The sequence below is a fragment of the Sebastes fasciatus genome, chromosome 21 (genome assembly GCF_043250625.1).
Source record: "Sebastes fasciatus isolate fSebFas1 chromosome 21, fSebFas1.pri, whole genome shotgun sequence".
NCBI classification, from domain to species: Eukaryota; Metazoa; Chordata; class Actinopteri; order Perciformes; family Sebastidae; genus Sebastes; species Sebastes fasciatus.
This window is the reverse complement of record NC_133815.1, coordinates 8,457,935-8,484,171: the sequence shown is the minus strand read 5'-3', so window position 1 is coordinate 8,484,171 and position 26,237 is coordinate 8,457,935. Positions and strand designations below refer to the sequence as shown.

At 39.3% G+C, this 26,237-nt stretch overlaps 1 protein-coding gene and 1 long non-coding RNA gene across 4 annotated transcripts in view; one reads left to right on the top strand and one right to left on the bottom strand.

Annotated features, from left to right (window-relative positions):
- Nucleotides 1–19,737, bottom strand: part of cacnb2a (calcium channel, voltage-dependent, beta 2a) — a 69,787-nt gene extending 50,050 nt beyond the window's left edge. Inside the window, exons 1-2 of one of the 3 annotated variants that reach the window (XM_074622390.1) lie at nt 19,238–19,737; nt 16,820–16,912 (exon numbers count right to left, since the gene is read on the bottom strand). In XM_074622390.1, the coding sequence (XP_074478491.1) occupies nt 16,820–16,912; nt 19,238–19,324 (180 nt within the window). In that variant the 5' untranslated portion in view covers nt 19,325–19,737. Of the gene's footprint in view, nt 1–7,388; nt 7,651–16,819; nt 16,913–19,237 lie in introns of those variants that run through there. The other 2 variants (XM_074622392.1, XM_074622393.1) reach the window with 2 other exon arrangements.
- Nucleotides 18,968–25,645, top strand: LOC141759911 (uncharacterized). Its single transcript, XR_012592228.1, has 2 exons — nt 18,968–19,168; nt 25,379–25,645. It is a non-coding gene; the product is annotated as an uncharacterized LOC141759911 (long non-coding RNA).
- Nucleotides 25,646–26,237: the final 592 nt, after the last annotated feature.

The window sequence follows — 26,237 nt, the reverse complement described above, 5'->3', positions numbered from 1 at the left end:
GATCAGTGAAGAGTTTTGAGGCTATCTTTGCTGATTTGAGTGGCCGCACTTAAGTGGAATTGAACCGCAGACAAAATACAGATCTCCAGATCAGCAGAAAACACTACAGACTGTACATGAACAACCAACACAACCACTACTTTTAACTGGAATAAAAAGGTGCCAGCAAACCAACAGCCTGCACAGTACATCCCCGCAGATTGTATAGGGAAGGAGTGACTAGATAAATATTTATCTTTATTTAAAAGATAATTAAAACATATCCTTTAAAAACATATTTTAGACTTGCCTTTTCTTAAATTGCCTTTTCTTAAATTACTAAATCACATCTCATACAATTTTATCTTTATTTACTTTTTTGTTTCATGTCTTTTTGTAAAGAAGTTAACTTGTAAAAAGTGCTATATTTGTCTGCTTTAAAAAAGTTTACACTTGAATTGTATTCCTGTTAATTTAATAGATTTTTTACCAGGTTGCTCGTCCATGATTTATAATTTTAATAAATAACAATTTATTAAATTCATATCTGTGTATTTATTTGTTATATTTTGTTTTGCAAAGTTAGGAAAACAATGTTTAAGTCTAGCCTGATGTTTCCTTACACATAAAATAATGATCCCAATCACTTCCACACAGTGAGGCATACAGCATATTAATTAAACACTGGTATCGGATCAGTACTCGGTATCAGCCGATACCCAAAGCCCAGGTATTGCTATCAGGACTGAAAAAGTCGGATCGGTGCATCCCTAGATCCTTTAGTCTATGAAATGCTTCAACACAGTGAAAGATGGCATCCATAATTTCCCAGAAGCCACAGAAATGTATCCTATTTGCTTATTTTGTCTGATTAACAGTCTAAAACTGACGGTTAACTGTTATATATGACAAAGAAAAACAGCAAATTGTCACATTTGAGAGGCTGGAACCAGAGAATATTTGGCATTTTTGCTTGAAAAAGGACCTAAACTATTAATCTATTGTAATTCAATCACTGATGACAACCACCAAATAGCAAACATATAATTAAAACCCAATCTTTACGCATCTCCTGATCCATTTTTAACGTCTGTCGCTCTAATTAATTGTCTGTAGTATCCATATGGGCTGGCAGCCCTCCTCTGGTGCACAAGGTTGTCTGCATCTCTCCGCTGTTAATTGGCCTCAAAGAACATCTGCTCCTGTTTTAAGTGATGCTCGGTTTGGCCTGGCTGCCCTCGCTGTCTGAGGTGCCATTTTAATGGGCGTGAGCTCCTTCATCTCTCTAATGATAGCATGATTGTCCATTTTGCTGCAGATTTTTTACCTTCTGTAGGTTGTTACTGGAGACACAGAGGAAAATAAAAAGGTGCAAGAGTTATGGTGTCAAATTTAACTAATGTGAACCTTAAACTAAACCTTATGTCTCATATACAGCAAATAGAATCAGCTCCAACAACAGAAGAGAATCTACTACAGACATATTTCTTCCTAAAGCCATGTGTCGTAGTGTAACGTAACGCCAATAAATGGAATTACTGAGTAGATTGAGCCAGAAACTGCAAGCCTCACAGAAATGGATGACGGCACTCCAGGCCTCAAAGCAGCTGCTTTCCACTGATAGCAGTGAAGCAGCCAATATGACAACGGAGGAGAGAGAGATGTGGCTAAAATTAACATTCACCACAGGGAGCAAATTACTTCATGTGTATGGATCTCATGCAGCAGGTTGTAAAACCGCACACCAGTAGTGATTCTTCTCAATATATATTTATGGACATTGGCCATACAATAGCTGTACATTTTGTAAAACTAATAACATTCCCATCAGTCCCGGCTATAGCTGTAGACTCTTGGTTGAATAAATGTCCTCAGGTTTTTAATACCATTACTTTTTGTTGTACAGTGGTTTTGTTAATGATGTTCAAAATACATACACACGTACACGCACATTTAAAGAATTATAAACGATAGGCAATAAAAGCTGGTACAGCTGGTACAGCCAAAAAAACCTGTCCCGCACATCACTTATCGATAGGCATTGAGTGTGAACAATCAGAATTGGCATATTTCAATATTGTTTTTAATAGTTTTGTCTCATAAATAGCCTAATCATTTTGTTTACAATATAACTGCAGGTGCTAGAACAGCTTTGGCGGCTCATTGTATTTTCGGAGATCATATCAATATGGGCACCTGAGCGCTGGTCGACTTTGAGTCTGTTGTTATCATTTAAGTAGAGAATAATTAAATATATTAAATAATTTAATATGCTGTTAATAGCTTTTTATGATTATTTATAATTCCTTTAGGCTACCACGTAGAGGGCACTGTGGCCATTTAGTTAATGTAGAGTAACATGCAGAATTTAAAGGTAGAATATAGGTAAAATTGGACCAAGATTTTCTTTGGTTGACTACAGCCCTATTTTCACCTGTATTGGACAGTTGATGGTATAGGCACATACAGTGGACAAGGGTAGAGAGAGACATGCAGCAAGTGTCTCTAGCTAGAATTACACCAGGTTTGCTGAGATTATTTTATATGCATTTTAACCATTCAACTACCAACATGCCCCAAATAAGGGATTTCCAAGCAGACAAACAAGTGGAAAGCCCATCCATAGTGATATAGTGATTCATCGTAGCATTAACATAATACTATAATAAACGGTACACAAAATTCACGGTTAAGTATGTACCTCGGTTTTGGGGTCACAGTTTGATACGTTTTCGGTACAATGGGGAAAACAACGAAAATGCAGAAAATAACTTCTTTTCATGTGTTTTGAAAATGTTTACATTCTACACTATAGAATGTCCATAATTCTTACTCTACCAGCTAATGCACTCAAATACTGGCACATCGTCAATACAAGACAAAAACAGCTGTTTGGGTCAGAAGGCGTACCGAAAGGATGTCACGAATAGAACTGAACGTCCTGTACCGAACGGTTAAATACAATTACACCCCTACATAATACTGTATATTTTGAGGGGAATGAGCTGCATCTTTCCCCCCATGACCTCACCGTTTCCAGACAAAAGAGGGTTTTAAAACTCAGACTGTCGCAGCCCATTCGTAACCGAACCGGGGTCGGTGCACACAGATTCAGCAAACGGTGTCACTGACATCAGTGTTTCCAGGCTGCAGTGAAGCTATACACTACATAGGCCCTCACAGACATATATATCACACTTTCCAGCCCCACGGTGAGGTGATGGATTATGTAAAAGCAGTAAAAATCCACCTAAATCCGAGACATTCCTGAGGGCCTCTGTGGCCAATTAGCTGCTTAGTTTCCGGACATTTCCATATTCTCTGGAAAAGTGAAAGAACGCTCAACTTCTGCCAAGGAAACCCTGCTCCAGTCTGCTCTGCGCTGGCCCGACACTCCTCCCTGGGCTTGCATCCCGAAGCCTGGAAAACTGGGAATTCCAGGTCACACTTTTCGCCATGGGAGATTAGCTCACCACTAGCACACACACACAAGCTCAATATTTTTTGGGGATAATTACAATCTTCTGTGTAATACTCCAGTATCTGCCATTTCTCTTTCTGTATGCGGTATTTTTAGCCAAAGTTTTCACTTATCACGTGTCAAATCTCAGCATCTGGTTAATGGATTGGCTCATCATTGGATCCTCTGACTTTTCCTCTAGTGCCACTATGATGCTGACATTTTTGTTTATTAATAAAATGTCTCGACAACTGTTGGATGGATTACCATGAAATTTGGTACACACATTCCGAATTTTATACAATAGAAATTAGGGCTGGGATGATTCACCTATCTCCCGATTTGAAACTATCACAACACTTGGTGCTGATTCGATATGTATTGCGATTTTACAAGTATTGTGATTCAATATTACGATTTTTGTTAACTCTTTTAACACTAGACCATGGGAATTTTCAGCATGCATGTAGTCATAGATGTCCTGAAGTCAAATATATCAGTCATTGTAAGGCATTTCTATGATTATGTTTTTCTAGCAACCCAAAAATCAAAGAATAAAGACATTTCCCTCACAAATTAGTGGTATTTTCTTTAATTTATAGGGGACATGTAATGTTTTATACTTCTAATGAATATAATCCAATAATTCTTATTTCCATACATGTATTTTGTATATACAGTATAGTTCCCTTTGTTAACACCTTATTTTGAAAACCGGACGTAGTCACGCGTGTATACTTCCGTTAACTCTCGCCAAGTGCGTCGCTAGCTCTGAGTTAGCATGCAGCTTTAGCCATGATGTCTAGCTCTACTTTTCCTGGTAATGTGTGAAACCCAAAGTGTTTCCATACTTTACTGTTTACCACTTTGGATTTAAAATGTGAGGGTGCAGGTCGTATCTACATGGACCTTCCACCGTTTTCTACTTTCTAGTTTCGGGTCGGCCGGCTGCGGTTTGTTTTGGTTGACGAATACGGAACGGATATGATGTCACATCCTCCGCAGAGACTCAAATGAAGCAAATATATTGATTCTGGCATTAAAGAATCGATTGCAAAATCATAAAAAAACAGAAATCATAATCATCATAAACTTTCTGTGCACTTCATTAGCTCTCTGCTAAATTCACAGAAAGTAGCGGCTACCACTGCTGCATCATGGCACGCAGGAAAGCCTAGAAAACAAACGGGGGAATTGAGTAGGGCCTGCTGTCTTCAATTAGCTGAGTTTCCGTGAGGAGTGTCTGGGACTGGCCACTCAGTCTGTCAGACGGAGTCCCATCCGGCCGGGTCTCCGTGCTCCACATTCCATCCAGAGCGGAATTACGTTCTGCCCCATTTCAGACGTAAGACGGCGGTTTGGTGCTCCATATTGGAAACATGTGAGAGGAGTGTCATAGAAAAGAGTGCCGTCTCACGGCAGCTGGGGTCCTCTCAAGGTCAGCGCTTGCTACAGTGACTGGACTGTCCTGTCCTGTGAGCCAAAACCTCTGGTTTTAACGACACTCATATTAATTTCAACATGCTTAGTTTGAGCTCAGTAATTAAACACCAACACATGTTGCCAGTGATACACCACCACACTAAATGGTTTGTTTTCATGCAAACACCTTACACATGGGGCTTAGACCGTCCGGTGTGGAGTATCAACAGCTGGTCCTACACTAATCCACTCATCAGTTAAATTAAGGCTTACTCAGTTGTAGAGTAAATGTTGGTTCAGCCTACTGCAGTCTGTTAAACCAGGTTGTGTAACCAAACTGCAGTAGTCTGCACAGGGCCACTAGCAGTTTTCCTTCTCTTCAATAACTGAGACAAAGTTGGCGTCCCCGTTCAGAAGCTGGACCCGTCGAAGTCCACATTCCTAGACAGAATACGTCATAATGGGCTCAAAAGTCTTGGTCCCTTTTCAAGGCTGCTCAAATGAAAAGCAGCTTATTTTGGCTGGATTTTAAACATTACACAACAGGTGTATCACTTGAAGCCCTCAGTATCATTATGACGCATTGTGCACTATTTAATCGAGCATTCAGGTGATCCTTGTTCACTCAAAGTCAGGAAACGTCACATTAGCATGTTGTTTTAAGCTGGTGTTTGTGACCAGGTGCTCATAGTTCACTGGCAAATGCATATTAAGGCTGAAACGCTTAGTTGATTAATCCATTAAACAACGCACAGAAAAATAATCGGCAGCTATTTTGTTATTATGCAAGTAAAAAAATGGCAAACATCCCTATTTCCAGCCTCTAAATTGTGTGGATTTGCAACTTTTCTTTGTCTTATTTGATGGTTAACTGAATATTTTTAGATTTTGGACTGTTGGTCAGAAAAAACATCATCATCTCGGCCTTTGAGAAATTATGATGGGCTCTTTTCAACATTTAATGACATTTTAAAGGCCAAACTATTAATCGATTAATGAAGAAATTAATCAGCGTTATTATCAGACATTATTATTATTACTGTGTGTTGAAGTTAAATGTCAACTGTAAAACAAATTGAAGAGAGCTGCTTTGAAAAATCATTAGTTTCAGTCTGTGTGAGGCCAGAAAGTATCATTTAGACATGTGGCACAGGTTCAGAAGATCCAACCCCTGAATTGGGATGAAACAGCTTATATTATAATGTACATCATTTTTATATATTTTATTTTATAATCCATTTTGGCATTAATAAAATGTAAGAAAATTGTGAAAAATGGCCATCACAGTACTTTTCATTTGTCAAGTATTTCATTCACACAGGAGGAGTACACACACAAAAGGGTTTACCATGTGGTTATTTCATATAGACTATTTATTGATATTTTAGTGATATACATCGTTATTGAGATATGAAATTACCTATATTGTGATAGAAGATTTTGGCCATATTGCCCAGCCCTAGCTCAGAACATTTTGTCCAATGAGCTTCTGTCTTGGATTTGGGGATGAGATCATAACTCATTTGTGACTATAAAATACAAAAATTACACCACATGAAAACTTTATTTCTGAGCCTTGAGGATGTTAAAGCACGTTCTCTCTGCATGGAAATGGTGTATTTATGCATTTATGAGTGTGTACAGTATGTGTGAGAGTAAAAGTGTAACATGGCCATCTAGTGGTAAAACTCAATTAGGGAGGCCCATCTTTATCTGCAGTACTGGAGGATTGTGGGGATGAGGGAAAAAAAACATTTTTTTTGCATTGCTCTACTGGTGAACTGTGTAATAGAGACTCTAGAAAGCAGAAAATATTCCTCTTCCTTTTTGCTAGTCTACAGAAAACAATCACAGCTGAATGACAGAATTAAGGATGCAAAGGACAGTACAGAAAATGCCTGCGTCATCAAATTCCCCTTCTCAAGTCATACCTGTTATCAGAAGCACGCCCACATTGTCCTCACACTGCATTTCATTACACCAAAACAGCCACAGTGGTATTATTCTCATAATACACAGCTTTAAAACACAAAGGACACATGAAATAAACCAGCAAAGCCCAATAAAGTGGAGCTGTCAACCGAGCATGTGCCTGCAGTCTGAACCCTCTGTATTCAATAACAGTACAACCTCGGCTGTGTCCCAGAATAAATAGGAAATAAAAGATTTATCGTGTCTGGCGGCACGAAGAGAGCTTGGGCCAGTGCAGCTGAAATATTTCAGCTAAATCCTGCAGCATTCAGGACTGGTTCGAGATAGAGATCTAGCAGTGATCAACATCGAGGGGGGAAAGCTGGCAGGCGTCCACTGATCCATTCAGTCTGGTGCTTTGATGCTGACATTTTCAGTAAACTTGTGCATGTATTGAAACACCGGCACGAATCCATTATTCATATCACCCATCATGAAACAATCATGATAAAGCGCATTAAGCACATTAGTCTTTGCCTGCTTCATCAGCTTCTCTTAATCTCTCACACGCACACTCTCTCCTCTAACCCTTGTCAGAGATCGGCATCAAACTCACATATGGAAGCTGTGCTCTCCGGCGATGGCCCAGCCCACAGCACGGCATGAAGGGGACCCGGGCGGGGAGGAACGGACGGCCGTCTCACAGACTCCCCTGTCAGGCAGCAACATCCGCTCAGCCTCGGTCCATGCCGGCAAGCTTGGCCCGCGGGGGCGCAGACCACCAAAAGACGCTGAGGAGATGATGAGGACGGAGGGGATCCTTGACGGAGGAGTGAGCAGAGGGAGCTGACGTATCCACACCAGCCCCCTACTTCTGTCCACCCACCCCCCACGTGTACGCCAAAGCCCCCCTGACTCAGAAACTCTCAGGATTCGAAAAGTCAGCCCCCTTCCTCCTCCTCTTCATCCTCTGCCCATCTCAAGACTGTTGCAGTCCACGCGCTGACAGTGAGGTGCAGGACTTGTTTACCCCACCCTGAAATCTGTAAGCACTCCAGCAGATCCACTGGGCTGCCAAATCCTCTGCAGTGCTGCTGTGCTGTGTGGCAGAGACGTACAGTTGCAGGCAGGCTGGCACACTGGTTCAGCTGCTGGTGGATTTAGACATCATCACACACACAAGTTCCTTCTCAGCATGGGAAGGAGGTGGAGTTCTGAGTGTCCTTTATTGACCGCTGTCCGTTGATTCCTAGTGGAGGACGCCGCCACAATACTCTCCGCCTCCTTTCATCCAAGTCTGCTTTAAAAGCTTGACACACACTCTGGCTTTTCTTCTTGACTTATTGCCTCCCAGATTTTATTGCCTCTTCCTTTATTTTTTTCCTGTGTGTCGTGCAGTCCTCATTTGCATTGCCCTTCATACTTTCTCTGTGTGCCTGATTAGGACAGAGGCTACTGGTTGCTGAAGAGACTGCACTGTGCTTTCATGTTACAGAGAGTCTCTCACACACAGTTCAGTCATGCCGAGTGTGAACGCAGCGCTGGCATGATTGTCTCTCCCCGTCACACACCTCCACTCCGCTCTCGCCCTTCCCCACTGCGTTCAGGTGATTGAGCCCAGACTGACTGGCAGCCTCACGCTGCTGCGTCGTAACTGCTGCGTCAGCTAGAAGTGCACATATTCTCTGCCTCAGTGTTCAATGAAAGACACATGTGGAGGGGAGCTGCAGAGGTGATATTCATATACGCAGCATGACTGTGGACGTGGTTTTGTATCTAATCTGGCAACAAGGGCACACAGCATGAGTGACGGACTGAATTTCAATGACTTAACAATGCCCCTTGGCTTTGGAATGTCTTTCCTGCAACTCTTGAATATAATTAATACAACATTAAGATAATAGACAGACATTCCTTGAAATGACAGATACAGTAAATACATCATGGCTTTTAATGAACCAAAGATGCATCAGTTCAGTTGGGCTATGTTTACATAATTTGACTGGATGGTAAAATTTGCCAGTTGCTAATATTTCCACATGCATTAATTATGTAACTTTATTGTGCAAGAGTAAAGTTCTGCTCATATTTACAATAATGACTTAACTTTACAATAATATGTGCAATAATTCAACTGTCATTAATACTGCATTTATACTGTATATTCATTTCTCAGCATTTTTTATTTACTTATATCCATTTGTATTTACTTTTTGCACTGTGGTTATATGCTATATGTTTCACATCCTAATGCAAATATTTGTACATATTTCATATCTTTTTATTCACATTTTATTATTTTAAATGTTAGTACTTATTTCTTTACATATATTTTGATTATATTGTAGCATTATGTACATAATTTACATGTTACATACTCCTTTATTTCTATTTTCTTACATTTCTTTTGTCTATACAAGAGCAACTGTAACGTTGTAATGTAATGTTGGTATCTCTCTGTGTATAAGCAATTTTATTTTTTTTCCTCTTTTATTGCAGCCTTATGAACAGTGTGCTCCATCTTAATATTGTGCAGAGCTGACTTTTATGCTTGATAAAGAAAAGGGCAGCTTGTCTCATCTGCTGCAGCACACACTCTATCAGTGTTGTTCCTCTGTATGAGGTGCCACACAGTCACTCGAGTTTGGCACCAGGAAAATAACAAGATGATTTCTGCTGTCAGACAGAGCTATAAAAACTGATAAAGACAAACTCAACTATCGGTCTCTCTCTACAAATTCTCAGAAGAATTCACCAAGCGGGTGCTCTTTATGGAAACAAAATATCTGGTATTGCTTTATATCATATTGCACTTTTAATCTTCACTTTTTAACCCTACAATTAGGGTTGGGTTCTGGTCTACTATAAGCTAAAAATGGATTAATTAGGCCCAGAGTCAAATGAATGTCTAATTTTTGAATATTCAAGGGTTGCACCAAAATCACACCAGCGAAGTGCGGCTCGTCACAATAATTACATATTTCTGCAGCCGGGAGGCGTGTTCATGTGTTTCAGGCGGGAAGAAATTCTTTGGAACACAGGACTCTGTATACTGATTGGTTCTCTCTGGCTGCACTTCGCCGCTAAAAGTTAAACTATCCCCAACTTTTAGTTTGGCCCGCACTTTGCAGCAGAATCAACACGGCCGCAGTTCGCTGAGCTCGGAGCGGCCAACGCAACTTTCCATTAGGGATGTGCATTTCAAGATTTCAAGCAAAATTACTATTGTTGGAACAGCGGAAGAGACCAGTAGAAACACTAACTAAGACAGTTTCGGAGAGTTGACTTTCCTAAAGCTGCCTTTCACGCAAAACATTTGGGTTGTATATCCACATAACACCCTTATAAGGCCTTTATTTTGTCACTGGAATCTCTCCTTTTTAACTTTTTCCTTCCATCACACCATGCTGAAACATAGAGTCTAAGGTCTATCGATCACAGTGATGTTTTGGTGAACACAGGCAGCTCATCAGTGATAGTATCAGTAGTATATATCAACTGCTCTGGTCTGACAGACGCTCAGCCCAACATAAATCTGGCACCGTCTTTCATCAACATTGAAGCTTCTTTGGTTCACTGCCAATAAGTCACTGGCTGACATGTGTCTGCTGTGATGGAGAGGCAGCATTATGAACAGAGCTCCTTATAGTGAGAAGGGAATCCTATCTATCAGGTAATCTGTCAGAGTCTGTCCCCCTGTGATCATCACTCAGCTGCTGTTGACGCCATGAAAAATACTGCAGGAGATCATGTCTACAAAACTAAAATACTGCAGGAGATCATGTCTACAAAACTAAAATACTGCAGGAGATCATGTCTACAAAACTAAAATACTGCAGGAGATCATGTCTACAAAACTAAAATACTGCAGGAGATCATGTCTACAAACTAAAATACTGCAGGAGATCATGTCTACAAACTAAAATACTGCCCGTTTAATTTAGGTTCATTATGCTTTCTGGACACAGACGCAACTTTAAAGGTCATTTACTCAAAAAACATAGCACGTACACAAACCGTTATTCACAAGCAGATAGAAACCAACTGAGAAAAAGCAAGTACTGCAACAGAGAAAGACATTTAGTTCTTCTCCTAAGTCTCCATTATTACCCAGTTTACAATCTCAATCAATCACAGACGCAGCAGACACCTGATGACGAGAGCAAACTCCCAAGGCATGACAATGAGCTAATTAAATGCATCCATCTTATGATTAAATTAAAAAATGCAGTATTGTGAATCACTTTAGAAGGTTTACTTTCCCAGTACAGTTTGGGATGTATGCCTTGTATGAATGGAGCTGAAACAATCAATAATAAATGAATCGATTCCTTGATCGACAGAAAACAAATCGGTAACTATTCTGATGTCATTTTTCAAGGAAAAACATTACTAAGTTCCAGCTTCTCATCTGTGAGGATTTCCTCCTTATTTGTATTAGGTGATGGTAAACTGAAAATCTTTGGTTTTTGGGCTGTTGGCTCAACAAAACAAGCAATTTGAGGACGTCACCCTGGACTTCAGGAAATTGTGATGTCGTATGTGACATTTTATAGACCTATTGACCTAAAGACGACGACAATTAATCAAGAAACCAACAGGCAGAATAACAAATAATAATCATTAGTTACAGCCAGCCCTATTTATGAACAATACAAATGAAGCACCTATATAAAATCCCCAGCAGCATTCTTATGCATTTCATAGCGTGGCTTACAAACTCCAATCACTACTAAAATATGATAATCACTAAAAATGTGTGAATGATCAGCAGCACTTTTCTTCAAATCAGTGGTTTAGAAAACGCTGTGTAACATGCTGCATCCATCTTTATAACCTAAAACGATGTCTGATATCGCATTTTGATGGACATTATGTAAACGAAAGACTTTAATCGCTCATACCAACAGCAGAAAGCACTGACCTTGTCCACAAGGGGGGTATTGCATCAACACAGTGCCAAATTAATTTAGCCTTTGCTGTAACACAGCAGGGTGTGGAGGCTGAGGAACTTGGATTCAGGCCACTGTGAATGCAAGACATGCACTGCTAAAGTGTCTTTTATCAAAACAATCCCCCTGTTTATGTGTTTTTACCTTAATTTTTCACATTTGGTTGTTACTTACAAAATGTTATTATTAATTATTTTTTAAAACATGTTTAAAAAATAAACTGCCTGTGTGGTTTTAGTGTCAAATGTTAGAGACAAATGCCAAAAGTCATAGCTCAGATCAGGAAATTCAGAGTCCAAGTAGAGATTTTGCAGACTGATTTGGTTATTCTGGCACTGAAGTTAAATACCTGTGTTCATTCATTTTGCCACTAGATGGCAGCCTGGTGCTTCAATGATGGCTGACTGAGCAGCAGTGGTTTCTACATTTACAGTATTTAAACCCCATGCATCATTACTGCAGTTGGATGCCAGAAAACACATATGGCTCTCCAGAAATATCTTGGAAAACTATGACATATGTTGCTCAAAGTTCAGGCAAAGGACCGCAGGGTTAATGTTACACTTTTCTACACAAGATCTCCAATGGCAGTTTCTCCATACCACTATAGTATGGCACTGGTATCAGTCACTTAAAATGTCAAGGGTTGCCAGATCTGATAAGTATCAGAGTCAATAATAAGCTCTTTGCGTCACCCCCTCTCTCCATTTAGGAGAGAGAAAATAATCTAGAGGATGATGAAAAGGAAAAATGCCTGCAATCAGGGAGAGTTAGAAGGGGTTTCCTGCCCACACCACGCCCTCTCAGGCAGCCGTCCATCACCAAATCCCTTTCTCCAGCCTGGATGTACTGAATGTACAGACAGAGCTGACAAAGAGGGTTGAAATGTAACAATGTGCCACGGAAAAGCTGCTGCAGTGGGAGACATCAAGACACACTGTTATATAGAGATGGAGGTGGAGGTGGAGGCGATGCAGAGCCTGGTGCAACCATTTACATAAACAGTGCGAGTGTGGGAAGCAGCACAAGGTTAATTATGACATAATATTCTAGGAGTTATGCAAATCACAGTTTGAGCTACGGTACCTCAGATCCTTGTATTTACTGTATGTTGTTTCTAGCACCAAAGGTCTCATTCAAGTTATCCTCACCTGTGCCCCAAAATCGGTTTTGGCAGGTGCTCTGCTATTGAATCGATTAATTTTATTACATGCCTGTTGTTGTTGTTGTTTTCCTTTGTTTCCTCGAATTTATGCTTTTCTTTATTTGTTACCTGTCACTTGCAGAAGTTATTTAGACTTTGGTGAACACTTTTGAAGCCAGGCGTCTATAACTACATCTTAATATCTCTACAAGAGCCAGAGGGCAAACTGACATCCTCAAGGGGAGCTCATCAGACTGTTTCTCAGCCATAAATAATTACAAAAACTTCAACAACAAAGATCCTACTTTTTGGAACAGCCTTACAGAATAAATTACACTTGCAAAGTCAGTGTCTTTTTTTTTTTAAATTCACTACTTAGGACAAACTATTGTAGACTTGCTTTCAAGCAGTTCTTCCCCTCGTCGTGTTTAATCCTGTTGTTTGCTCTGAGCTTTGTTTCTCACTCTCTGTAAATCACTTTGTTAACTCTGTTTTTAGAGAAGGGCTATATAAAGAAAGTTTATTATTATTCAGGGTCACGGGGGGCTGGATCGTTTCCCAGGATGCATTAGGCACAAGGCAGACGCTCTAAACACATTGCCAGTCTACAGATGGACAATCACTCACATTTACACCTATATGACCAGAAAATACAGCACTCAAGGCTCTATGTGGTGTGTGTCACCGACTATGCACAATAAAACATGACTATATTGTCTTTTGAAAACAAAAAAAAGTTTAAAGGGAGAGTTTGGAAAACACGCTTTATTTGCTTTCTTGCCGAGAGTAAGATGAGAAGATCAAAACCACTCTCATGTCTGTACGCTAAATATGAAGCTACAGCCAGCAGATGGTTAGTTTAGCTTAGCATAAAGACTGGAAACAGGCAGAAACAGCTAGCCTGGCTCTGTCTAAAGGTAACAAAATCCACCTACCAGCGACTCTAAAGCTCATTATATAACATGTTATATCTTGTTTGTTAGGAGGCACAATATTTGTTGGTGAAATGTGTGTCAAAATACTATTTCAAATTAATTATTGTGGTGCTGCACAGATGTCCTGGCCTACACATCATATTCTACAGGCTTAAGAAAACGTCTTTGTTTGGCACAGATCCCTGCGGAAATCACACCATAATCATTTTAATATGTTTTTCAGTGAAAATGAGAATAATGATGTAAAAAAATATCATTCCCTCTAAAATTGCAAATCATATCGAAATTGCATTTATTCCTTTAACTGAGCATGAGGTGGACAAACTGCTTCCTGAGAAATGGGTTGACGTAAATGTCTGGACTGTAAAAGGAAATCCATGCAGAGTGCTAAAACAATGATGTAGAGTTTATGATCATAATCTCGATACTATTTATTAGCATCTGCCGCCCCTCAGGATGTGCATAAAGAGAAGGACGATGCACCACAAATCACAAAATGTTTGGTAAGACGATTTCTTTGCTTACACTGCAGAACAAACCTCCACATGAATAAAAATAAACCATCCACCTGATGTTGAAGTTTGCCGACAAATCTATGACAGTTCTGCCCTTCTTCTTTCTCAATGGAGAGCTGAGCTCCAGCTCAACACTGACCTCGCTACTCCCACGGCTGAGCGGTCCAGTCTGGCCTGGACCTCCACCCTTCCCAGCCTCCTCCATACTCCCCCGGGCATCAGGCCACGACCACAGGGATCGTCTCTCATCCTCTCTCTCTCAACCTACTCTCTGTCTGCCCTCTGCCCTCAGCATGAGTAATTCTGTCTTTTAGGACCTGTTTATATGCAGTTACTGGAAAGCCGTTTTCATGACGCTCGGAGCGGCCGTGGATCGATCACGCAGTGACCTTGACCAGCCTGAGCTGTTCTTACGACGCCTACAGGAATGCCAGGACTATGAGGCACAAAAACAACAGGTCAGACAGGAGGGAGAGCTAAAGACAATATACAAAATCTTAAATCCAGTCATGCAAACAGTCTTTAGAAAACAGCAGCTCTGACGGTGAGGAGAGAAATGATAAAACAAAGAGAACCAAATGACAGATTGATGAATAGGCGGTGAGATAACCACACAAAAGGATAGCTTTCCCGGGATGGTGTTAGTTTAGCGATCTAAATATTACGTCCTCATTCTTCTGTGAAAAGTGAAAATAATCACAGGCAGTATGATTGAGCATGAGGGCGAGGGAAATAAGGTCAGATTAAAACTGCGGTTATGATAACAACACAAATGAAAAACAGTATTTACATTATTATCCAAACACAGGAGAAGTTACTGGAAGGTCTGCTATTTCTGGGGCCCTCTTGCGGCAAACATCTAAAAGGGGATATTTCTGCTCGGCATGCGAGGGCCTCGCTGACCCTGAAACACATCACTCCTCCACTCTCACCGCATCCCTCTACTGTCTCTTACTGTAATGGCCTTTCATTTCTGTAGGATGTGGTGTTGCGTTGCAGAAAGACGCTCACTCTCAGCCTAATTGAGTTTATCTGCGATGACTCAGACTGAAAGGGAAACTCCTCATTTGGTGGCAGGACTGTGGGAATGGGCATGAGCTCCCACGGGTGGTGGTAAAATCAGACAATTTCTCATCAAGCAGCTCCTGCTGAGCTGATGATGATAGCAGCTCATTCAGAAGTTCTCCGTGGCCTTGAGACGAAGCAGACAGCAGGCCAGCAAGTCCCGCTGCTCTGCCTCTACCGTGCCAAAGAGAAGGCGATGCACGCCTCCTCCAAAAAAGGCAGAAACATTTAGGCAGGGGCGCGCATCCTTAACCCGGCCCATCCTGTCCCTCGCAGGTCCGCTCAACAAATACCAGACACGTTTGAGTGTGTATCTCGCGGGGTCTGCTTTATAACAGGCCACTGTGTCACTGCTGAGGATGCAGCACAGAGGAGAGGCCTCCACTTAACATACTGTACCCAACGGTGTTTACAGACGGCTTTCACTGCGATGCACATCTCATCCCTGATGGATGATGATGATGATGACTGAGGCTGGGCTCTTATGCCCGTTTGCATTTACCGTTAGGGATTAACACACACTCAGGCACACGTAAACAAGTGTTACATTCCTGAATGAAGCAACTGTTACCAGGAAATGTTATTATTCATTATGATATAAGAATGTGGTGCACAAAATGATCAGATAGATCTTCCTTGGACCATGTGAAAAACAAAACCTTTTCCCGTAGGCAGTAGAAACCTAACCCGTCAGATGGTTTGTTTCACGGAACCATCTGAGAGGCCCGTGGACACAAACGCATTACTTGAAGCCTGACAAGATGGATTTTTGTGTGACATTTGATCCCGTGATTCACGCGTGATCTTGTGACTAGTTTTAATTCCTGTTTAAGTTTTGACCAATCTGTTGCTGCATTAAAAAGGTTTACACTTGAATTGTAATTCCTGTTAATTTTGATTTTCGACCAAGTTTCTGGTGTACAATTTATTATTTTAATAAAATAATTTATATCCATGTATTCATTCGTTACATTTTATTTTACAAAGTTAAGAAAGCAAGCCTGATGTTGTCTTACACATAAAAGAATGATCCCAGTCACTTCCACATAGTGAGGCATACAGCTTATTAATTAAACACCGTTATCGGATCGGTACTCGGTATCGGACGATACCTGAAGTCCAGGTATCACTATCGGTATCGGAAATGAAAAAGTCAGATCGGTGCATCCCTACTCGTGACATTGCGAGAATCTAGCTGACGTGCAAGGTTAGTAGAAATCTACTCTCTCCGTACCTTAGCGTATGGTCCACAGACCGTTGCACCTTTTGAAATCTTTATTTGTATTTATCAGACAGCTGATAGTAGAGAGATGACAAGAAATGAAAGAGAGAGAGAGATATGAAAGGACATGCAACAAATATCCACAGAAGACTGGGGTTAACCCCTAAATCCACAGGGGCGCCCCAAAGTTTAAAAAGTGAACTGCCATCCTTACCTGGCGAACAAGGCTGTTGGTTGTGGTGTCGGAGGAGGTGCTGCCATCTGAACCTTTAAATCGACCTTTTCTTCGAGCTCCTTTGCTTTGAGACTGCAGAGAGCCAAAGAGTAAAATTGTTAAATGACGTTCATATCTTTTCCAGCTTATCTTAATACAATACTTGCATGCACATATGTATTCTTGCAACTGTTTTTGTTGCTGTTATAGTTTGTCCTGTCCATACTGGTTGTCAAGAGATCTCTTCCTAACACTATTCCAATGAAAGAAATAGTCTTGGTCTTAGTCAACTTAGATTTCTTTGGTCCATTAGTCATTTCTTATGTTTTTTTCATGCTGAATGACTTATTTCCAAGAAATGAGCACATCTCTGTTAACATAAGATTTAAAGTGGTACTTTTGGGAGATTCTTTGTGGAGAAACTCACAAATCTGTTGATTAAATCAACTAATTGATTAGTCCACTAAGAATTTCTTCAGTCAAGGACCGCCCTAAAACTGAATATCTTTGGGTTGTCTGCTGTTAGTTGGACAAAACAAGATATATGATGACATCAAGGACTATGGGAAAATTGTATGTGATTTTTGTAGACCAAACAATTAATGTATTAATTGAGAAAATGGTCTGCAGATTAATCAATGTTGAAAATATTCATTGGTTGCAGCCCTTAAACTATTTATAAGTAGCCAAATAGTTATTGATAATTTCTCCGTCAATGCACAAATCGACTAACTGTACATAATGGCCGTGTGAGTACTCTTTAAACACAGGCTTTAAAACAATGTGAAGCTCTCCTTCCAGTGCCTCACTGTTAGTTCAATTAGTTAAGTACAGCTTTCAATGTTTTATTTGAAGTGTAATATTATGACAGGTATCATAAAAACAATATAATTATGTGGGTGGTCTCCAATATGCAAGCAGATATGATGAGGGTCTGGAAAAGTAATGCACCCAGCTCAAGTGTTCGTACAGCGTGTGTTGCTAGTAGCAACTGAAAAAAACAGAAATTCATGTCAAATCTGCCTTTTATTGCAGCCCGTTCCCCCGGGACGTGTTAATCACGCATATAAAAACAGACAGCGAGATACTCAGACTGTTTTCTTAGGAGCCGGTCATGTAGAACAGTTTGAGCTGCAAAGAAAGAGTCTGGAGGAACAGGATGAGATTTAATTAACCTCAATAAGCCAAATAGAAATAACACAATACAATAATGAGAAAGATAATGTATAATACACTCCTGAGGCTTTCTGAACATCCTGTATTGGCAGATATTTTCATAGTAAAACAGTGGTGGAACGTAACTAAGTACATTTACTCAAGTACCACTTTGAAGTACTATATTTTGTGCTAATTTATAATTCTAGTCTACTACATTTCATAGGGAAATAGTGTACTTTTGACTCCACTACATGTATCTGACAGCTACAGTTACTTTGCAGATTATGACTTTTCAATCAAAACATCTGATCAGTTATTGAAATATTATGATATATTGTTAGAATTTAAACCACCCAACAGTATAGTTGTTAAAATTAGCTTTACTTGAGCAGCTACAACATTAAAAAGCTGCTTATATATCAATACAAAATAATACAGTAGCCTAATAGTATACTGTAAAAGGAGACATAATGAGTAAGTCACTCTTGATACTATTAGTAAACTTGCTGACAGGTAAGTATACTTACCTGTCAGCAAAGTTTACACCATTACAAGTAAAAGTCCATATATGGACTTTTACTTGTAATGGTGTATTTTTACATTTTGGTAACGTTAATCACTACTTTTAAGCCCACTTAGCTATAAGTAAAGGATGCAAATACGAAAGTAAAAGTAGAGAAATGTTAAAGCAACCAAATGCCATGTTAAAACCTTTCTGATACTTCGAGTAATAAGATTAAAACATTAGATACTTGGCTAAAAAGACAAAAAAAAAAAGATGCAGAGACACCAATGGTGTATTTTTACATTGTGGTAACCTTAATCACTACTTTTAAGCCAACTTAAGGATGCAAATACGAATGTAAAAGTAGAGAAATGTTAATAGCAACCTTATATCATGTTAAAACCTTTCTGATATTTCAACTACTAAGATTAAAACATTAAATACTTGGCTAAAAAGACAACAAAAAAGATGCAGAGACACCAACCTGTCTAACACCAACGTTTAAAGTTAACTGCTTTTAAACGTTCGACATTTTTGAATTTTTAAAATCAACCGTTAGAAATTCAAAAAAACGGTCACAGCTCGAGCTCAAAGGAACGTTACCATGGATATAACGTCCCGTAATCAACCGTTAATTTTAAACTATGCTAGCAGCCACCAATAGGAGAGAAGGAGGAAGCGGACAGGTGAGTTGCTTCTTTCTTATGCTAAGCTAACTTTTCTACAACTGTCATTTAAAATGTTAATTAACTTACTTGTAACACGGGATGTTCCAGCGAGTCCATGTGTTTGTCCAGAGGTGTTGCTGCTCTTGTTTTTGTGGGAGTAGTATTGACGACCATTACACCATTTGATAAACAGTCAACGCAACATCTCGGCTTGGACAGGTGTCCCAGCTGTGTCCAACATTAAAGAGCATCATTTCTTTAAATCACCGGGTTAAAGAGACGGTAAACCGAGGCGCTACTGCTGCTTCTTCTGCTTTCTCAACCAGCACCGCCAATCTTCAAGTTTGAGACAGTCAGGAGGGTTAAAGGAGGAGCTTGTGCGGATCTGTGGAGCAGTTTTTCCTCTAGTTCAGATGATGGTGGTGATGATTTCTCGGATATTATAGCCTTCAGCACAGCACAGAGCCTCCTCATCATCAGTGCCCTCCTCCTCCTCCTACTGTACCCACACTGGCTGCTCCATCCAACGCCAACACCTCTGCCTTCTTCTCTCAGCAACAAAGAAAGGATGAATAACAGCTTGCAAGCAGATAAACTGAAAGATAAAAGATCTATGGTTATAAAGAGTGGGAGAAATTATTCCCTTTAACACATTTGTTAGAGATAATATATAAACAAGGACAACAAAGCTGAACAAAGATAGGTAAAAAAAACAATATTTAAAGGTGCCTTATCATGCTAATTTTCAGGTTCATATTTGTATTTTGTGTTTCTACTAGAACAGGGGTCAGCAACCTTTACTATCTAAAGAGCCATTTTAGGCAAAAAAAAAGAAATCTGTCTGGAGCCGCAAAACATTTGAGCATTGTGATGAAGATAACACAGTTTATAGTCTAAGTATAAAGTATATAAGTCTAATGCAGTGAGGGCCAAAATGCAAATGTACTACGGAGTATTAGGGCCACATTGAGGGAAAAAAACATCTGAGATTTACAGAATAAAGTCATAATATTACGAGAAAAAAGTTGTAATATTACGAGAATAAAGTCATAACTTAACGAGAAAAAAAGTCGTAATATTACGAGAATAAAGTCATAACTTTACGAGAAAAAAAGTCGTAATATTACGAGAATAAAGTCATAACTTTACGAGAAAAAAAGGAAATAATACGTAAAATTACTACTTTATAATATTATGATTTTATTCTCATATTACAACGACTTTTTTCTCGTAAACTTCTGACTTTATTCTCGTAATATTATGACTTTATTCTCGAAATCTCAGATTTATTTATTTTTCCTCAATGTGGCCCTAATACTCCGTCCTACCGTAATACCATAGACCTACAACAATGATAAATAAAAATGAAAATGTAAACAAAAAACAGTTATTCATTTCCATTTTTAGAAATCCACAAGGAGCCACTGGAGAGGAGCTAAAGAGCCGCATGTGGCTCCAGAGCCACAGGTTGCAGACCCCTGTACTAGAACATGTTTACATTCTGTAATGTTAAAAAAAAAACTTTATTTTCCTCGTACTGTCTGCCTGAATATACCTGTATTTACCCTCTGTCTGAAACGCTCCGTTTTAGTGCATTTCAACGGAATTGCAAGGGAATTGCGTTGCTAGGCAACAGTTTGGGTCCATGTTTACTTCCTGTCAGCTGATGTTATTTACATACACTGCAACAGGAAATAAACTGGGATACATTTAGAATGTTTACGTTTAAAACCGTGTAATGGACTAAATATTGTATATTTGTGACATCACAAATCGTCAGAAATCCTAACGACTTGTTTCAAACGCACAATTTCTGAATACGGGCTGTGTGTATTTCTCCGTATATTGAGCGTTTTGATAGTTTAACAGTATTTATATAGCACTTAAACCTGCTTTCTAATATAAAATACATAAAATCTCACTTTTTACAATATGGGACCTTTAACAATTATGTACTCACAAGTGAAAAAAATAAATGCATGTATAAATATATATAAAAAGCATCAATGAACAACATACAGTGTTTATATACATGTAAAATTGTTTATAAACAGGAATATAACAGTGCAAGGGAGTGCAAAGAGTGCATGAAATAAATTTTGAATGATTCATGGCTACTTTATTGCACTTATAATACATGAAGTGGGAGAATGTACACTACTGTATTTGCATGTATACATGGCTATTTACAGTATATACAGCATGCTTGGATTTATATTTATATTTTTAATGATGATACGTACATGTTAAAACTATAAAATACCTACCGCCTCGTGGTCGTATGCCTCCACCAACCAGTCAAGTTGCAGTTAACATCCATGCCTGTCCAAAATGTCATCACATCACCATTTCATCCTATTAGACGTTTGTGTAAAATTGTCATAATTAGCATATGAATTGTTTAATTATGGCCAAAAAATAGTTTTGTGATGTCACAGTGACCTTAACCTTTGACCACCAAAATTGTCCAAATGGACATTTGTGCCAAATTTGAAGAAATTCGCTCAAGGTGTTCCCAAGATATCATGAGAATGGGATGGACATGAGGTCACAGTAACCTTGACCTTTGACCTCCAAAATCTAAGCAGTTCATCCTTGAGTCTAAATGGACGTTTGTGTCAAATTTGAAGGAATTCCCTCCAGGCGTTCTTGAGATATCGTGTTCATGAAAATGGACCGGACGTATATACGGATGGACAGACGGGACGGATAACCTGAAAACATAATTTCCTGCCACGGCTGTCGCCGGCACGGAGGCATGAAAACAGTTTTAAACTATAGAATATATAATGTGTTGGTACAGAGGATGTTTTTCTGGAGTCAGTTAATACAAATTGAGGGATTGATGGAGAGCTGAGTAAATTGTTTGGGTAATTTTAAGGAATATATTAAAGCTCAAAGCCAGGCTGTTGCCAAACCCTTATTATTATCTGTGACTGATCACAGGCTTTGAACCCAAATGACACAGAAGTCGAGGTAGTTTTAGTGAAAACAGTCTTCTCCGGGTGAAAATGAAAGCTTAAAGGTGACGACAAGGAGGCAGATCACTGGTGACAGGAAGGCAGAGGAATATAAATGCTGGAAGAAAGATAAGGCAAAGGTTACATCTACTGGGTCTGACATTTGGACATGTCACTGTAGGAAAAAGCACATTTGTAATTTTTAGGGTCCTGGTATTGTCACTGTCACGCTGTCATGACTTACTGGGACACTTGAATAGAAGTAAAGGTCTATTGAGTGAGGAAGAAGTGAGCAGGTCAGGTAATCATCATCATCATCATCATCATTGTTATTAAAACAGGTTTACATTAACTACTACTAGTCCCTGACTGTTGTAGCCAAATGTAGTTAGGTGAATATTCTACAGGTACATTTTGACGTTATTGTTGAACCTGCAGAGTTTTAGCCTGCATTCCATTGGGCTGTATGCAAACTGGGTCACTTACATTATGAATAGATGGATTAAAATAGTGCTGCAAGTACTCATTTTCATTATTGATTAATCTGGATATTGTTGCAATTAATTGATTCATTGTTTAGTCTTTGAAATGTAAAAAAAAAAAATCTGAATTTAAGGTGACATCTTCAAATGTCTTGTTTTGTCCAACCAGCAGTTAAAAACCCAAATATATTCTATTTACAATGAAAACAGACAAAAGCAGCCAATCTTCACATTTGAAAAGCTACAACCAGAAAATATTTGCCATTTTTTGTAGAGCTGCAACAATTAATCGATTAGTTGTCAACTATTAAATTAATCGGCAACTATTTCTATAATCGACTAATCGGTTTGAGTAATTTTTTAAGAAAAAAAGTCAAAATTTTGATTCCAGATTCTTAAATGTGAATATTTTCTGGTTTCTTTACTCCTCTATGACAGTAAACTGAATATCTTTCAGTTGTGGACAAAACAAGACATTTGAGGACGTCATCTTTGGCTTTGGGAAACACTGATCCCCATTTTGTATAATTGTCTGACATTTTATAGACCAAACAACTAATCGATTAATTGAGAAAATAACTGTCAGATCAATCGACAATGAAACTAATCGTTAGTTGCAGCCCTAATTTTTTCCTTGATTAAGCAAGTGTAACAATAAGGATCGTTGCAGATTAATCAAGTAATTGTTTCCGCTCTAGATTAAAGTGGGACTTTTGCTAAAACAGAGTATTGTCCCAGCTGTAGCTGTTTGTACCTGTTCAGGTGAGTTCTCCACAGAGGTGAAGGAGAGGTACTGCATCTACTTAGTATCATTCAGCCTAATGGGGCAGACACTTGGATGTTTACATGCTGTGATGCACAACCCTGTATACATTGGTATATCCAGAGACCATTCATACCAAATATACTGCAGCTGAAGTAGTGAACCCCTTCATCAGACAAGTTTCTCCAAAGTTTTGTTATTCATTATCGCCCTCTAGTGGTTTCATGAGCTTTTGCAATTTAAAGGGCCACTCTACTGATTTTACACATCAGTCAGCTTACTAGTCATTGTTGGTACTATTCAGCCTGTGAAAACAGTTGTATGATGTCTTCTGTGGCTCTGGAAGGAGCTTTTAATAAACGATAATGATGTCATACTGTAGTGATGTCATCTGGGTTATCTCGGCATGGATTTAGAGGAAATCTTTCACAGAAAGCCGGCGTTACAAACTGCGTGGCGTTTGAAAGATGTGGGTGTTTACCAGGCACGGAAGCTCTAATGAAAGATGCTATTGAGTTGCATCATGGGAAATGTAGGATCCAGTGTTTTTGGAACTTTACCCTAATATCAAAGAACGTATATTGCCAAGAAGTTAAAGTCAATTGTTTGTTTCATTGCAACATCAGCGCCCAGCAGCTGATGTTGCAATGAAATGAACAATTGATTTTCACTTCGCTTCTGCTTCCGCCATTTTGGACTGAAAGCGACTACCAGACGCCAGTAAAACGTCCACCTAAAAAAGTCAAAACAATTTTTTTTTTCTATTCCATTGTCATATTCTGGCCTGTGTTGAACAATAAAATATCATAAATATAATAAGCATTTTCAGTCCAAAATGGCGGCAGAGGCTATTGTCAAAAAAACCCACCAGAGGTTCTTCTTGCCTAATATCTCAGCCTCTGCTGCTGCAATTTAATCTATTTTTAAAAATATCTATCTCTTGCAAGTCCCCCAACTTTATAAAAGTACAAAAGTACTAAATTGATGGAGTACCCCTTTAAACTAGCAGTTTTTAGCCAAAATAATAAAGAAACTCACCTATCTGAGCTTAAGTTTGCTGCTTTCTATAAATAATTTTATATATAAAAAATACAGTGCATGTCAAGATTGTGAATCCAACTAAAATTCCACATGAGTTGATCCCAGGAGGTTTTGTGTGATAACAATAACAGGTGCGAAGGATGATTTTCAGTCAGATCCTTTCTAATCAAAGGGAAAACACTTTTATATTTCCTTTATTTGTCTCTCTCTCTTTGGCATTTCCTATCGTCTGTGTGTGTTCTGCTGCCCCGACGACCCCGGAGCTGAACTCTCCTTCTGACAGGTCTCTGATGAGCTAGTGAGGATACTCAGTGTTCACACCAACATTGCCCAGATAAAAAGCCCTTCCTTCCTCCATCCTGGCAGCAGCTGCCTTGAAAAGACGCACACATGCCAAAAAAAAATGACACTTTGGTGCAAAAGAGCACATTTACACACACACACACACACACACACACACACACACACACACACACACACACACACACACACACACCAGTAGGCCTGTAGCTTTCCTGGAAATGCCAATGGGATTGGCATTTCCAAAATAACAGCAAAAATGCTAGAATAAGAGAAAACGCAATGGACTTCCTGCTATTGTTTGAACGTTACTCGGGAAGTCACAATAAATGGTGTCAGCTTTTTCTGATAATCACACTGTCAACACAACTGAGTTTGCACTTTGGTTGTAAGCTCGGAATGGCAAATTAACATAATCACCGTGCAAATTGTGCAATGAAACTAATCCCCGACACAAATAAAGCAACTGCTTGACAGCTGTTTGTTCAAATTTTACAGAAATACGTTGATGCTGAGAGCACCGGAATTTAATCACGGCAAGCTGAAAACAGGAAAATCTTCTCTTAAGCCCACTCATTCTTTCAATATCACAAATCCAATTTGATGTACAAATAAGTTGATTTGTTTCATTTATCTCATTGTGCTGATGTATTCCTCATGTTCTCCTCTTCCTCCTCTGCAGGCCCACTCTGGCCGGTGAAGAGCGTGTGCGCTGCTGTGTGGGCCGGATCGCTCCGGAGTTTCTGTCTTGAACAGCGAACATTAGTCACCCAGGTTGGTGGATGAAGAGAACAAGTAGCTCAGGTGGGTGGAAGTGCCCTCATATTGGATCACAGAGAGGCCTCCAAAACAAAGAACAATGCCTCTGAGATGAGACGCTGAAAGAGAGCGTTTATCTAAACGGGGCTTCAAAAATAAATGTATTTTAGGGCCGCTTATGCCTAACAGAGAGGTGTTAGTCCTTTCTTTGCACCTGATATAAGAGTTTCTCATTAACCAATTAGGGGTGGGAATCACCAGAGGCCCCACAATACGATATTATCACAATACTCAAGTATTGCGATAAGATATATTGCAAATTATGCAGTTTGTCAACATCTGTTTCATCTAATAAAATACAGTTTTCACTCTCAGGGTTTTCAGTCACATATCTTGAGGTCAGAGGTCAAGGGACCCCTTTGAAAATGGCCATGCCAGTTTTTCCTCGTCAAAATTTAGCATAACTTTGGGTTATTTTGCATTCATATTTTAAATCGATTGACAGCCCTAGTTGTGTATAATATTTCTAAGTTCAAATCAAGGTAATGCTCTTATTTATGGGACCATCATTTTATAAAAAATTCTCTAACGATTTCCTTGGAAGTTTCTCGGAAAGCACAATATATAAATTGGTACATATGAGGAAAATATGGATTTCCTCAACATAAAAGGTGACTCTGAAAGTCATATACAAGGCACAGAAGGTCTAATGAAAGAGGGGCTAAAAATCTGGAGATCTTTTTATAATGTGTCTTTTGTGAGTCCTCCGATTCGTGGAAGGG